Here is a 15,056-nt window from a genome sequence, read left to right on the forward strand (position 1 = left end):
GTCAGAATTCCGAGTTATAAAGTCGCAATTCTGAGTTATAAAGTCTCAATTCCGAGTTATAAAGTCTCAATTCCGAGTTATAAAGTCTCAATTCCGAGTTATAAAGTCGCAATTCCGAGTTATAAAGTCGCAATTCTGAGTTATAAAGTCTCAATTCCGAGTTATAAAGTCGCAATTCTGAGTTATAAAGTCGCAATTCCGAGCTATAGTCGCAATTCCGAGCTATAAAGTCACAATTCCAAGTTATAAAGTCGCAGTTCCGAGTTATAAAGTCGCAATTCCGAGTTTAAAGTTTCAATCCCGAGTTATAAAGTCGCAATTCCGAGTTATAAAGTCGCAATTCCGAGTTATAAAGTGGCAATTCCAAGTTTAAAGTTTCAATCCCGAGTTATAAAGTCGCAATTCCGAGTTATAAAGTTGCAATTCCAAGTTTAAAGTCTCAATTTCAAGTTATAAAGTCGCAATTCCGAGTTATAATGTTGCAATTCCGAGTTATAATGTCGCAATCCGAGTTATAAAGTTGCAATTCCAAGTTTAAAGTCTCAATTCCGAGTTATAAAGTTGCAATTCTGAGTAATAAATTCACAATTCCAAGTTATCAAGTAAGAATTTATAGAAATATTTGCTGTGGAATTCATATATTACAAAGGTGAAAGAGACTAGTAAAATGAAGATTGAAAAAAAAACAAAAAATGGCAATTTGTTTTTGCTTGTGACTTTATGACAGGCAGACGGTGCTAATGTTCTTTCACTTTGGAGCATGGGACTCCACCAGACATCCATGTCTCTCACAAAACTTCTAGACTCTTCTTTGATGTCAGGTGCTGATTGTGTTCTTGCTTGCGGTGTTTACATATTTGTCATCTTGCCAAAGCTGCAATGTAATGACTATTTTCTTTTTCATGAAATAAAGAGGTGAAGAAAGTTCAAGTTGTGGATAATCTGATGTACGTCCTAAATAACGAGGTAAGGGGTTTGTTTCTTAGTCCTTATTTAGTCTTTACTACACGTGTCTTTTAAAATAAAATAAAAGTTATTTTCCACATATTTCTTATAAATACTTGTTTCTCACGCACTTCAAGTTTCTTGTTTTATGAAGCTGCTCTCTCGGAAATACAAAATGAGCTCCTAGTGGCCAGCTGGGTTGGAGTTTTTTATTTTTAAATTTTTAAAAAAAAAATTTAAAGATTTACAATGACAGAACAGTGGTATAGGTGTCTCATGTCATATACAATATAGCCATCTATTATACAGTCGCCCATTGGGTAGTAATTCAAGTCTTTTGTGAAGGGTAAAATTAACAAAAATTACAATTAACATAAAAATAATAAAAATAGTCTTTCAAGATACATTCTTCAAACACTCCCATAGAGGATTCCAGATATGCCAGAAATCATTAGATTTCTGGTGCAAGTCATAAGTCAGTTTTTCCAAGATTAAGTAAATGACAATCTGATTTATTCACATATTGACAGAAGGAATGTTAGGAGAGGACCACAACAAAAGACAACATTTTCTTGCAAGATATGTACAAAAGTGTAACACAGGTTCTAGTCCATGACTAAGTTGTAGAGCAGTTTTACAATTCAGAAGATAAACAGCTGGAGATAGGGCAAAAGGTTTACCTATAATCTCCTGAACTAGTTTGTGGATTTCTTTTCAGTATGTCTTAATCATGTCACAGTACCAGAATACATGCATCACAGTACCAACATTGGGTTTGCACTCAAAACAACACTGAGAAACATTAGGAAATATGTTATTTAGACAAACTGGTGTTAAATAAGCTCTGTAAAAGCATTTGGCTGGGAGGGTTTTAATTCGCTTAGCACCTAATGCACTTTGCCTGAAAATGTCATGCTTGGGTGTGGGGTTTATGTCAGTTTTAGGGTTGGTGATGCCACAAACCCAGGAAGTAGCTGGTCCCTACCAGCCATTTCTTATAGACCTTTCTTTGTAATGCATTGTTGTTATTTATGGATGAGCAACAAAGCACTGACAGTTAAATTATTATTTAGATATATACATAGAATAGATAGATATATGATTTATGTCTTAATGGACTATTATCTCTCTCTCTCAATTATATTCAAAAGAGCTTTATTGTTATGACTTTGAGTCGAGTGTTGCTAAGCATTTCAGATCACATAAACAATTAATAATATTTTAAAGTGATTATATAATGTGAATGCATACACACAAAAACCCACACAATTAGAATTTTTGAATTAGAATTTTGATAAATACATGCACAAATAAAAAAAAATATGATTATTATTAAGATAATAAAACGAAAAATATTAATTAAATATTGAAATACTTAGACTTAAATTTGTTTGTTTGCTCTTTAGTAAAATAAAATGTACATGCATGGGTTTAAATTAAATATGCTTTATGGTACAGTGTTACTATATCTATATAATTTATTATTATTATTAATATTATTAATATTATTACAATTACAAAATGTATATTTGCATTTTTCCTAGGGCATGCTCAGCATGTTGGACATTCATTCGTTTGTCATGCTTTGTTGCTGGCCGGATCAGTACATAGTTGATTTCCTGCTGATATCAGATGGAAACTCTTCATCTATCACACAGCAAGTGTCTTTTTTTTTTTCTTCTTATTGTAAGACGTGAAGAGTCCATTCATTAACAGGTAATTGCATTTTACTGTTAAATAGGCAAGATGATAACACCCTGAAAATCATGACCTTGGTAGTTGAAGGAAACAAGGTGAATATTGTTGTGTGTATTTTATATTCATGCTTATACACACCGGTATACATAATTAGGACATCAATAATCCTCACCACTTAATTACTACATGTTATTCTAAGCTTTTTTCTTTCTGTCAAGGATCACAGTAGGAAGCTTGTGGTGCAGTCTCTGTCCTCTATGGAGGTTTTCTACTCTCTAGAAGTTTCTTCTGAGTCTTGGTTGATCCAGAAGGGAATCAGTATGGTAATTATATAACAATATAAATTAACATTCAAAATATGCATATATACTATAAAGCAAAGCTGTAATGTTTAGTTGGCTGCTCCTGCAATTTTTTTGTTAAGGTCATTCAGGGCATGTAGTGTTACACAAACATTATGGCTTGGTATGATTTTGAAACAGTAGAAAAAAATTCAAGTTTAGTGGAAAACTTGATGTGCCTCAAAATGGTCCATACCGCTAGTCAGACCTGTGTTATTATCCTGCATTTCCTGAGCTGATGGGCATTGAACATCATGCAGGACAACTGACTGCATGATGGGGCCTAGAGAATGCATCTATATGTCCATAAAATTAAAGATATCAGTGAAATATGCCCGATGATACAAGTCTTTGTCATTTTTTACTCACCCTTGACTTGTTTCAAATCTTTATGAGTTTCTTTCTTCTGTTCAACACAAAAGAAGATATTTTGAAGAATGTTGGAAACCTGTAAGCATTGATTTCCATAGTATTTCTCTTTCCTGCTATTGATGTCAATGGTTACAGGTTTCCAACATTCTTCAAAATATCTTCTTAAATAGAAGAAACAAATGTTTTGGATCCACTTGTGGGTTAGTAAATAGTAAATTTTCACTTTTGGGTGAACCATCCAGGGTACCCACGCTTCTTAAAAGTACTTCAGTTTCAGAAATATGAATTCAAGGCCTGGAAAGTACTTCAAAACAAACATAGGTCCTTAAAATATTGTTCTATAACACTTACAAATAAATGCAATTTTTTTTCAGAAACTGCATTTGAATATAACCAGTACTGAATTTAACAAACTTTATTAAGGTTTTTTGAACATGACTTATTTTAAACGGTCAAAAAAAATAAATAAATAAAAAACAATACTCTGATGATATTTTAATGTTAGTGTAATCTAAGCGTTATGTTAAGTATAGTAATGACTTTCAAGACGCTACATATGCTGATAAGTGAATTGCAAAGGTGCTTGATTTAAATTTAATGGTGCTTTAAAAAGTTCTTGAATCTACTCTTTGTGAAAGTGTGAGAACCCTGACCATCCCTATAAGCAATATCACACGAGCAACAACTACAGTGTGTCACAAAGAGAGCCTTTTATTTTATTCCTGAATGAATCAGCTGTTTAAGCAAAATGATTGAATGACTCAATGACTAAAATTTACCACCACCTAGTGGCAGTTTTATTTTTTTTTAATTTCAGTATGAGTTTATTTTAAAATGTTCATATTTATATATTATATAAAAAAATGGTTCACCCCAAACTTATGGTCATAGTTTACTTACATTTTCAATATTTATATGCGTGTATGCATACATCTGTGAGCTTTACAGAGGGTTGTATGATAGCAGGCTCTTTTGTTGATTCTTTTTAAGGAATAGTAAGTTTAACAGTTGTTATCTGGGAATAGCATACCTTGAAATGCTGTAAGTGACCAATCCGAATCAAGTTTTCCAGAAAGCCATGTAATGAATAGTTATAAATCTTATTTATATTAATTCTGTTCTATAAATTCTTTAATATAAATTAAAATAAATAATCTTTTTTTTTTACTAACTAATATAAATCTTGCATTGAAGCTAATTCATTAATTGCGTTCTTTTCTTCAGGACACCATCTACTTATTGGAGGGAGTTTTGGCAAACACAAAAAGGTGACTAAATGACAGTTATCACAGTCTGTAAATATTGAAGCTGGTAGTAAATTCATCATATTTATGGATGGCCAAGGAGACTCACTGATTGATTAATATTTTGTTTTAAAGCAGCCCTGAAGATCCGGTGTCTACTGTTGTGATAAGATGCTTCACAGAGGCGCTGCCAGAGAATCGGTGCGCATAACAACATAACTCAAAATTGATTCAGTTTAATAATGGTTTCTTTGTTATATGAGAGCTGCAGCATAAGGAATGCTCTGCTTGATTTTAATGCTTGTTCATTTATTTATTTTTTTTTTTGCCAATTTTTGCCTATTTCATTTTAATGCTTATTTTCTACTAGGGCTGCACGATACTGGAACAATATGTGATTTGCGATATTGTCATTCAGTATTGCAATAACAATATTTATTGCTATAAAACATTCCTTTTGAAAAATTTTTTTTTTTGTTTGCTGTGTTTTTAAATCATTTATTTATTTATTTAATGATATTAAAATCAACAGGTAAAAAGATATTCTTCAGATTTAATTAATTCTAATTAAGACGAAAAAACTGTCAAGATGTAAACGCCAAAATAAAAAAGATGTAAAAGCCAATAGCTGAACAGCAACTAATGTGAAGGCGGGGCTAAAAATAGCAAGGCTCCATCTGATTGGTCAAATTTAGATAAACAACCAATGCATAAAATAAATGTAATTTATCACAAATGTCTGCGACACAATTAGCGATAATAATTTTTTACATGTTTAATTAGGATGTGTTATTTATCAAATAGGATTCAGTTTTTATATTAAATACACTTTTTTTCTATTTTCTAAATTCAGGCTAAACAAACTTCTTTATAAGCACAAGTTTGAAGAAGCGGAAAAATTTGCAAAAACCTTCGGCCTTGATGTTGAGGTGAGACATTGTTATATTATTTGCCATATAAATATATTTGAACATAATTTTCATGTTAAGCTGATAGTGTTTGGTTTTGTTTGTTTCAGCTGGTGTATAAGGTTAAACTGAACGTTGTGCTGGAAAAGCTGATCTCAGCATCAGGAAATGATCAAACAATCGAGTGGCCCGAGCTCATTCAAGAGGCCAAAACCAACCTGATGAAAATCATGGTAAAACGTGCAGAGAATAATTCAATCTACTTTCATTTCAATCACACATAGGCCTTTACCTTGAAAAGTCAAAGTTAGTGTGTAATGCAAATAGAATTGGTCATATTTGCAAAACCAGACGATTATGTTTGCCCGTCTGTGCAAATATCTGTTTATTCATGGAAACAAGCATGAGATTAGTCACTGTCTGTCATGTGTAGTGATTTATGAACACATTAATAATAGTACATTTACTAAAACCTTACACTTAGTTTTTTCCTCATCAGACGATATATGAAGAGTTTATTTGCAAAAATGGATTACACTATTATTTAAGCATATTTGCTGTAATAATATTTATATTTATAACATTAATATTTATGACCAGCTAAAACCAGCTTGACCAGCCTGGTTTAAGCTGGACATAGCTGGTTTTAGCTGGTCATCTCCCAGCTTGACCAGCTAAGACCAGGCTGGAAATGGCTGGAAACCAGCCTGGAAATGGCCAAAACCCCTCTAAAACCAGCCTGGTCGACCAGCTAAAACCAGCCAACCAGCCTAGTCTGGTTTAAGCTGGATTTTTCAGCAGGGTAGCCATTTACAGTCTAAGTATACTTGAATTAATGTCATTGTGTTAGTCAGAGCTCTAAGAACATCGTAGAGCGTGCTGTCTGTAGTGTTTTAGTCCGTTACTAACCTGTACAGTGGCTTGTGGTGTTATGTATTTAACGTAATCTACTAGAGATAATAACACAAACTCTGTTTGAATTATTCAAAACAACAATTTATTAGTCAGGTAAATGTGTATTATGCCAGTTCATTCTGTCAATTCATAAACGATCAATACAAGACATCAAATTCTCAAAGATAAATGCAAGATTAAAAGATGCATACATGACTTAAAAATATACATGGCATACAGTACGGGCTAATCTGGTAAAAGAATCGCCAAGAACATTTAGAAAGGAGAGAAGCTGGCTTTTCCCGCATTCCCATCTGGTGGGTTGTGGAGCCGATTGTCTCTGTGTTTCCAGCTCATACTTGAATTGTCAAAGACATCAAAGTACTTGTGTATTTAACCTGCAGTTATATAGTATATAGATGACGTCTATGCGTGTACATGTATGCTTAAATTGTATTGTTAAATGTGTGATGTTTAATATTTAATCTGTCCCACAGGATGAGCAATTTGTGGTGCAGTATTGTCTCAGTGCTTCCTGGCCTACGCTCAGCATAGCCGAGGAGATGCTAAATTACACCTTGAACCGTTTCCCATGCTGCCAGATCCAAACAGCCCTGGCTAAGCTCGCCACGTTCTCCAGCATGTATGGACCCAATAACTTTGAGTATGTTCATTAAACTTTTTCCTCAGTCACACTTTATTTTAACAGTGTGATAATTTAAGCTTTATAAATAATAAATAAATCAATGAAGTCCTTCATGTTCTATATAGGCATTTTACTAAAAGTTTGTATTGTATTGTATTGGAATCATATCGTCTGTTTTCATAAAATCTCTCATATTTATTCACATGCATCCATCTATCCATCCATTCATGTCTATTCCCATTCTTATCCATCCATCCATGTCTATTTCCATTCTTGTCCATCTTTCCATCCATCCATCTGTCCATTCACATGCATCCATCCATCCATGTCCATTCCCATTCTTATCCATCCATCCATTCACGTTTCCGGAAGTTCTAGGAGTCTCTATACATTTGCTGGACTCATAATGCTCGCAAACGAGGGCAACCCCCCCCCCCCCCCCCCCTTTCACATAATGACAATGCCATTGTCTATCACGATGTTTCACATTAGACATCTTACGATGCCAAATCGGTTGACATTGCCCAACCCTAATTCACATGCATCCATCCATTCATGTTTATTCCCATTCTTATCCATCCATCCATCCATCCATTTCTATTCCCATTCTTATCCATCCATCCATCCATCCATCCATCCATTTCTATTCCCATTCTTATCCATCCATCCTACCATCCATCTATCCATCTGTCCATTCCCATTCATTCACATGCATCCATCCGTCCGTCCATGTCCATTCCCATTTTTGTCCATTCGTCCGTCCATTTGTCAATCCATCTATCTGTCCATTCCCATTCATTTACATCCATCCATCCATCCATCCATCCATCCCCATTTATTCAAATCCATCCATCCATCCATGTCTATTCCCATTCTTATCCATCCATCCATCCATCCATCTGTCCAACCCATTCATTCACATGCATCCATCCGTCCGTCCATGTCCATTCCCATTCTTATCCATTCGTTTGTCCATTCGTCCGTCCATCCATCTATCTGTCCATTTCCATTCATTTACATCCATCCATCCATCCCCATTTATTCAAATCCATCCATCCATCCCCATTTATTTAAATCCATCCATCCATCCATCCATCCATCCATCCATCCATATCTATTCCCATTCTTATCCATCCATCCATCTGTCATTCCCATTTATTCAAATCCATCCATCCATCCATCCATCCATCCCCATTTATTCAAATCCATCCATCCATCCATCCATCCATCCATCCATCCATCCATCCATCCATCCATCCATCCATCCATCCATCCATCCATCCATGTCTATTCCCATTCTTATCCATCCATCCATCCATCCATCCATCCATCTGTCCATTCCCATTTATTCAAATCCATCCATCCATCCATCCATCCATCCATCCATCCATCCATCCATCCATCCATCCATCCATCCATCCATCCATCCATCCATCCATCCATCCATCCATCCATCCATCCATCCATCCATCCATCCATCCATCCATCCATCCATCCATCCATCCATCCATCCATCCATCCATCCATCCATCCATCCATCCATCCATCCATCCATCCATCCATCCATCCATCCATCCATCCATCCATCCATCCATCCATCCATCCATCCATGGTAATCTCATATATAATTTAGTTTTATATATTATATTATAGGTTATGTCGTGAATTTCGACGTCTCATCAATTACAAATTATCAGACCGGAGGTTTTGAATATCAGAAAATAGACTTTATTCTTCGCAGAGCAGACCCCAGAGCATTCTGAAGTCTCTCCTGGACACCTTCTGAAATATCTGTGTTTGTTACAATTTTTATACAGGATTATTTGACACACCCCTAAGTCTCTTTTTAACTCTTGACCATTTTTGAATAGGTTTTTAGTCTAAGGGGTCCTGCTATTCTTGGCTCTCAGCCCACTAGCTCATGTCAACAGAGATGTTACAGGTCTGTGTCAGCAACTGTTTTGACACCAAAGTTCTCTCTCCATAGATGCAACTTATGCAAAATGATTAAGTGTTTACATACATTGTCATGAAAGCATAATCACTTGATAATATGTTACTCATTCTAACTTCTGACACATATAGCTTCATAGAAGTATTTAACATATATAATCAGTGCTTTACATATTCAGTTATTCTACACAATCAGTCACTCAGCCTTCTCCCAGTGTTGCTCCTGTGCAGGCATACTCATCTTACACAGACATCCCTGTATTTTTAACACAGGATGGCATGTTTGCTGCAAACACTACATACATTTTGTGAAGAGAAAATTAACTGTTTTACACTTAGAAAATACTTCATACAGAGAGAATAAAATCTTCTTCAGTTATTATATAAGGGTATATAATAATTAATCATTTATAATTAAATTAATTAATTAATTTGCTATTTACAGTGGTATCAAGTGGATTGAGTTCTTGAACAGCACGGACTATCTCAAAGACATCCTTGCACTTCTGAAAGAAGGGAATGTCAATGGAGCGCAATACTTGTGGTTGCGACATGAGGTAAAACTTGAAGTATGGCATGTTCAGTTCATAAAGTGTTTACCCTGAAACATGGCAGGCCAAGTGCATGTCATTTGAGCATTATTAATTACCGTGTTGGGAGCAGTTTACAAAAATAATTGGGAAAAGTATTTGTGCATGACAGGAAAGGACAAAAAGTGTAATGCTGAAATATACTGGATCGTTTTCGCCTGAGACTTACTCCAAATCAATAAGGTTATAAATTGCAGGTTACTAACAACTTGACTTCAGTACTGTGAAACAGAATATTCAATTGAGGGCAGTTTTATTTTAGTGTCTCTCCTTAACAAGCTGTACTGTTTGATATGAGTGATTTAAAAATGTTCTGGTCTAGCCGTTAAACTGACATCAATAGAAGAGGAATGCCATTCTAGAGCTAAAGCAAATTATGAAATTTTGATTTAAAGTAATTACTAATAGGGCTGCACACTATATCATTTCGGCATTGATATTGCAATGTGCAAATCCACAGTAATCACAGGGTCTACAATGTCAAGTTGGGATTACAAATAACCAGAAACCACAGTTCAGAGCAAATGATCTGATTGCAAAGATTAACCCTAATATACGTTTGAAAGATTTTTTGTTTTTGGTGTGTTTTTAAGGTCTGTGATTAAGATTTCAAGCTAAGTTAAAATATTTAGGCACAAGAAATTAAAAAGTTTGCCACTTGAAGAACGATTAAGTTTATTTATACAACATAACTCTCTGCTGTGTTATTTAACATTTTGATTTTTGAATTTCTGTACTGTTAAACTTCACCATAAATCATAAAGTGTTGGTTATTTAATTTATATTATTGTTTTGTTGTTTTTATCCATGCTTTAATTGGTTTATTTTAAATATTATTTAAACTATTTATAAACTCTCAGTCAATTCTTTCCAAATAGAGTTACTTAAGTTATCTTGTGATATTGCAGAACAACAAAACCTTGCAATGTCAGTTTGTGTCCAATATCGTGCAGCCCTAATTACTAACTTGTTTGAATCAATTGTACCTCAAAAATAACAATGTGCAAAGTCAGTTTTGATTTTACAATGACTTACAGACGTACAATGTTTTCCAGGGTGAGTTTGCCAGTGAGTTTGATGAGGCCTGTCTCCATGCTCTGCTGAGCTCCATTTCATCTGACATCCCATCACAAGACCTCATTCCATGGTTTAAGGGTGTTGTGGTCCCGTTTGTGTGGAGGGTGCTGCCCAAAGGACAGGTATCAGGACAACAAACTTTGTTTATGATTGCATCTTCATGGCAATGTTTATGAGACTTTTTATGCACAGCAGTTCTTACTCTGTATGTACAGTAAGTTGGGTAAAAAATGGTTTTGTTTGTATGTATTGTTTTTTTGTGCTAATTAAATGTCTAATTTATTTCTGAAGCATTAATTTTTATTTATAAAAATATACTTATAAAATATTTAATCTGGGCACAATTGACACATTTCTACATGCTTGCAGAAAATCATTGCCAGGTGGTTGGAGCACCGTGCAAGAAATCTGGAGTTAACAGAAAAGGTAGTGAACTACTAAGACCATTTTAAAAAAACCCATTGCAATAGTATATTTGAAATGCGTATATGACTGCATAGTACTTCATATCATAATCATGATGTGTAGTAAAACAAGATTTTATGTTAAACCAGTGCTTTAAATGATTGGCTCTATTGAAAAAAAAACATAAATGGTTTCAATTTGAGTGAGGTCGTCAATGAGAAATAACTATACTAGATCAACATGGAATATGATTGTGTTAAATGTGTAATATATTTTTGTAATACAATGTAATATATCTGTTTATCTTCAAAAGTCACTGTGTGTTATATGTTCTTTTCTGTTCTTTCTTATTGTATTATTTTCTGCAATCTTTATTTTTTTAATTATTAGATTTATTTATTTATTATAATTTTTTATATCCACTTTTGTGTCTTATATATTATATGAGGGATCTATTTCTCCAGCAGTACAATGTTTCTGACTTCGACGTTTAGTATATACCGTACCTGTTTTTCCTTTGGACCATGTTTCTGGAACTGGTATGCTTTAAAGCAGGGGTGTCAAACTCAATTCCTGGAGGGCCGAAGCCCTGCACAGTTTGATTCCAACCCTGCTCCAATACACTTACCTGTAGGTTTCAAACAAGCCTGAAGAACTCAATTAGTTTGATCAGGTTTGTTTAATTAGGGTTGGAACTAAACTGTGCAGAGCTGCGGCCCTTTTGGAACTGAGTTTGACATCTGTGCTTTAAAGGGTGTAGTTTCACACCCAGTGGTATTGCACCCCTGGTTCAAAACACACACAAGAGCAGGTTGCCAAATTGACAACACCAAAGGCTGATTTAAATCGTGTTCTAAATAAAAGCAACGGCACATGATAGAAGCAATATTTTCCATATTAAAAAGAGTTTTAGTTCTAAACAACACCTCCTGAATTTATATTTTAAAAACAGCTTCTATTTCTTGCACCTGGACAACACAAAACTATTACATTGATCACCTCAGGTACAGCTCATGTGCTTTATTCTATGTTAAATGCTAATAATGTGAGTTTGAATGCCATTTTAAATGATATTTAATGCCATACTACTGAAAGCAGCAGCAGATAGTTCACTTCAGATCTTGAAAATAAAATAAACTATTTGAAATTGAACTTTAGAACTGTGACTCAAACCAACACATATCAGTGATTCAGCATTTACATTATGTTAAAGAGGTTTAATAAGTATTAATTAGATTATAAATCTTACAATTTCGCTAGAGTGCAGTGAGTGAACAATTCTGTGCTTCTGAATGGCTGTATTTAAATTTCCGTCATGTTTTGTCTGGTGCAAACAGCCAACTTGCTTATCACTGCAAATCTAATCATGTAGCGTGTTGTTAGGACACAGAATTCCAATGTAACCTGCTCACTTAATGTTTACATTTGTAATATTTATATTATTTGTTAATTAATAACCACCTAATGTGGAACTCTGAATCTGCGTCTCATTTCGGGGCTTCTATTGTCTACCGGAAGTTGCATTTCGGTCACGGGCGCATGCTTTCAGAGCCTTCCTGGCTAAAGGAATCACACCGAGGCATTGGCATTGGGTGGATTAAAAATAACCAAAACAAAGACAGACGTTTCAGCACGTAATGCACAATATTTAAAGCAGAAAATCTGACTTCAGTATTGTTTTTCAGATAAACAAGAATGTTCACTTAGCATGTTTTTTTAAATATCTGCAAACAAATAATGGTATTTTTATGCTTTAGAAGAGTCTAAAACTTACATACAGCACCTTTAACAGAAAACTAACTAAATGAATCCATGTGTAAAAACTTGTCAATGTGAAATGGGTTCAAAACAAAAGGATGTGTGCAAATTATTTTATATGCTTAGTAAATTAAAATTTCTGGCAATGTATCTTATAACTATTATTAATTGCTTATTATCTTTTTAATAGAGTGACTGGCCTCAAAATGGACTCCTCCTGGCTGAACTTGGCTTGCCATCCCTCTGGAGGTCTATGGGCTTGGTAAATATCAAGTTTTTTTCAGTTACACTTTAGTTAAAGTCATAATTCATGCTATTAATTACTGGCTTATTATTAAGATATGAACTGTCTATTAGTCGTTCTAAAGTATAATCTTAGTCTGCATCTAAAACCTAAAGCCAATTTCTACCTTATCAACTAATTAATAAGCAGCTAATTTGTAGTTTATTTAGCTAGCAGTGTAAGTTAATGGTTTGTTAGTACCATGAATTGTGACCAAAGCTTAAGTGTTACAAGTTTTTTTTAAATTTCAGTTTTATTCAGCTTGAAAGAGTACCACATTATTTTTAAGTTATTCAGTAATACGGACCAGACCAATGCATTTGTTAAGAATTAATTTGTTTTTCAGGCGGAAATCTGTGGAGCAGAGGAAGTGGAAAGTCTGAGATCACTTGTGGCAAACCTTCGGCAGCTTTGTGACCTCTACACCAAATATAATTGCCACCTTTCACTATCTGACTATGAACGAGTGAGTAGGAAAGTTTATATTGTTCTATAAAGTTAATATAGAATGAAAGGTATTATAGTGACCTTGCAAGTATTAAATATTTAAGCAAGGGTTTGAAGGTATTGTCACTCGTGTTTTAAGTACAGTAGTACATTTAACTCGTGTTCTTCTTGTTTTTAGCATCGAAACAAAATGTCATAACAATGTCATAACTGAAAATGTTGCCATTAAGACAGTTTGAACTAGGGCTGTATGATACTGGGAGAATATGAGCTATTGTGTGTTTTGTGGCAGGGAAGCACACGTAGTATGGCCTTTCTGATGCTGGATAAGGTGCAGGCCCCAGAACTGATTCCTGCAGTAGTCGAGAGCAGCGTTGAACCATACGCTCTAGAGAATGGATTGGACCTGGACCAGACTCTACTAGATTATATCAAGGTCACCTTTTCTTTTGTTTTTACTGTGGTGTTAACTACAGTAAATGCAATAGGGGTTAGGGCTACCCAATTAATCTGAAAAACAGTTTTGAGGATGATAGTTTTCGCAATTTAGTTTAGGAAAATTGATGTTTACCACTTTATTTTTAGATGTACTATATATTCTGTTTAACAAAGAGATTTTTTTCATCACATTTCTAAACAATAGATTTAATAACTCATTTCTAATAACTGATTTCTTTTATCTTTGCCGTGATAACTGCACATAAAATTTGACTAGATATTTTTCAAGGCACTAGTATTCAGCTTAAAGTGACATTTAAAAGACTTAAATAGGTTAACTAGGCAAGTTAGGGTAATAGGCAAGTCATTTTATAACAGTGATAATATAGACCTTAAATAATATTGTAATAATATTGACTTTAAAATGGTTGTAAAAAATTAAAAACTGATTTTATTCTAGCCAAATTAAAGCAAATAAGACTTTCTCCAGAAGAAAAAATATTATCAGACATGCTGTGAAAATTTCCTTGCTCTGTTAAACATAATTTGGGAAATATTTAAAAAAGAAAAATAAATTTAGAGGAGGGCAATTCATTATGACTGGATATATATATTTTTTTGTTGTTGCACTGTAGGTAGTCCTGCCAGTTGCATTCTTATCAAAATTTAAGCCACAAGGGTGTAAATGAAGTGCATCAATCACTCATTAAATGCATGTTGTTTTATCAGCTCCTGATTTCATGTGTTTCATTGTTTTAGGACTTGCTTGATTGCTGCAGCTCTCAAATCACTTCTCTCTTCACTGAATGGGAGGCTAAAGCCGTGGCTGTACTACACTGCATGAAAGACACTAATGTGAGATTTTATAAACCTTACAGTATATTAGGCATGGGCCGGTATATGATTCTGACGGTATGATAACCTTGGATAAAAATATCATATATTGTCTATATATATATATCAATATCAATGTATTATTATTACTGCTCTGAAATATATTCTACTGAAATGTCTGGTTAAAAAAACAAAACTTTTTTCCCTTTTGAAGACAGTATAT

At 34.1% G+C, this 15,056-nt stretch overlaps 1 protein-coding gene across 3 annotated transcripts in view; it reads left to right on the top strand.

Annotated features, from left to right (window-relative positions):
• Positions 1-15,056, top strand: part of kntc1 (kinetochore associated 1) — a 77,249-nt gene that overhangs the window by 8,658 nt on the left and 53,535 nt on the right. For 2 of the 3 annotated variants that reach the window (XM_087254298.1, XM_087254296.1), the window contains 17 exons: positions 728-821; positions 914-966; positions 2,490-2,602; positions 2,687-2,738; positions 2,862-2,966; positions 4,581-4,624; positions 4,736-4,801; positions 5,454-5,529; positions 5,619-5,741; positions 6,900-7,066; positions 9,447-9,558; positions 10,647-10,790; positions 11,038-11,094; positions 13,022-13,093; positions 13,461-13,580; positions 13,854-13,997; positions 14,759-14,854. In XM_087254298.1, coding sequence (XP_087110424.1) covers positions 728-821; positions 914-966; positions 2,490-2,602; positions 2,687-2,738; positions 2,862-2,966; positions 4,581-4,624; positions 4,736-4,801; positions 5,454-5,529; positions 5,619-5,741; positions 6,900-7,066; positions 9,447-9,558; positions 10,647-10,790; positions 11,038-11,094; positions 13,022-13,093; positions 13,461-13,580; positions 13,854-13,997; positions 14,759-14,854 — 1,638 coding nt within the window. The remainder of the gene's footprint in view (positions 1-727; positions 822-913; positions 967-2,489; positions 2,603-2,686; positions 2,739-2,861; positions 2,967-4,580; positions 4,625-4,735; positions 4,802-5,453; positions 5,530-5,618; positions 5,742-6,899; positions 7,067-9,446; positions 9,559-10,646; positions 10,791-11,037; positions 11,095-13,021; positions 13,094-13,460; positions 13,581-13,853; positions 13,998-14,758; positions 14,855-15,056) is intronic. The other variant, XM_087254297.1, reaches the window with a different exon arrangement.

This window comes from Danio rerio, chromosome 5 (assembly GCF_052040795.2).
Source record: "Danio rerio strain M-AB ecotype USA chromosome 5, GRCz13ab, whole genome shotgun sequence".
Classification (NCBI taxonomy): Eukaryota; Metazoa; Chordata; class Actinopteri; order Cypriniformes; family Danionidae; genus Danio; species Danio rerio.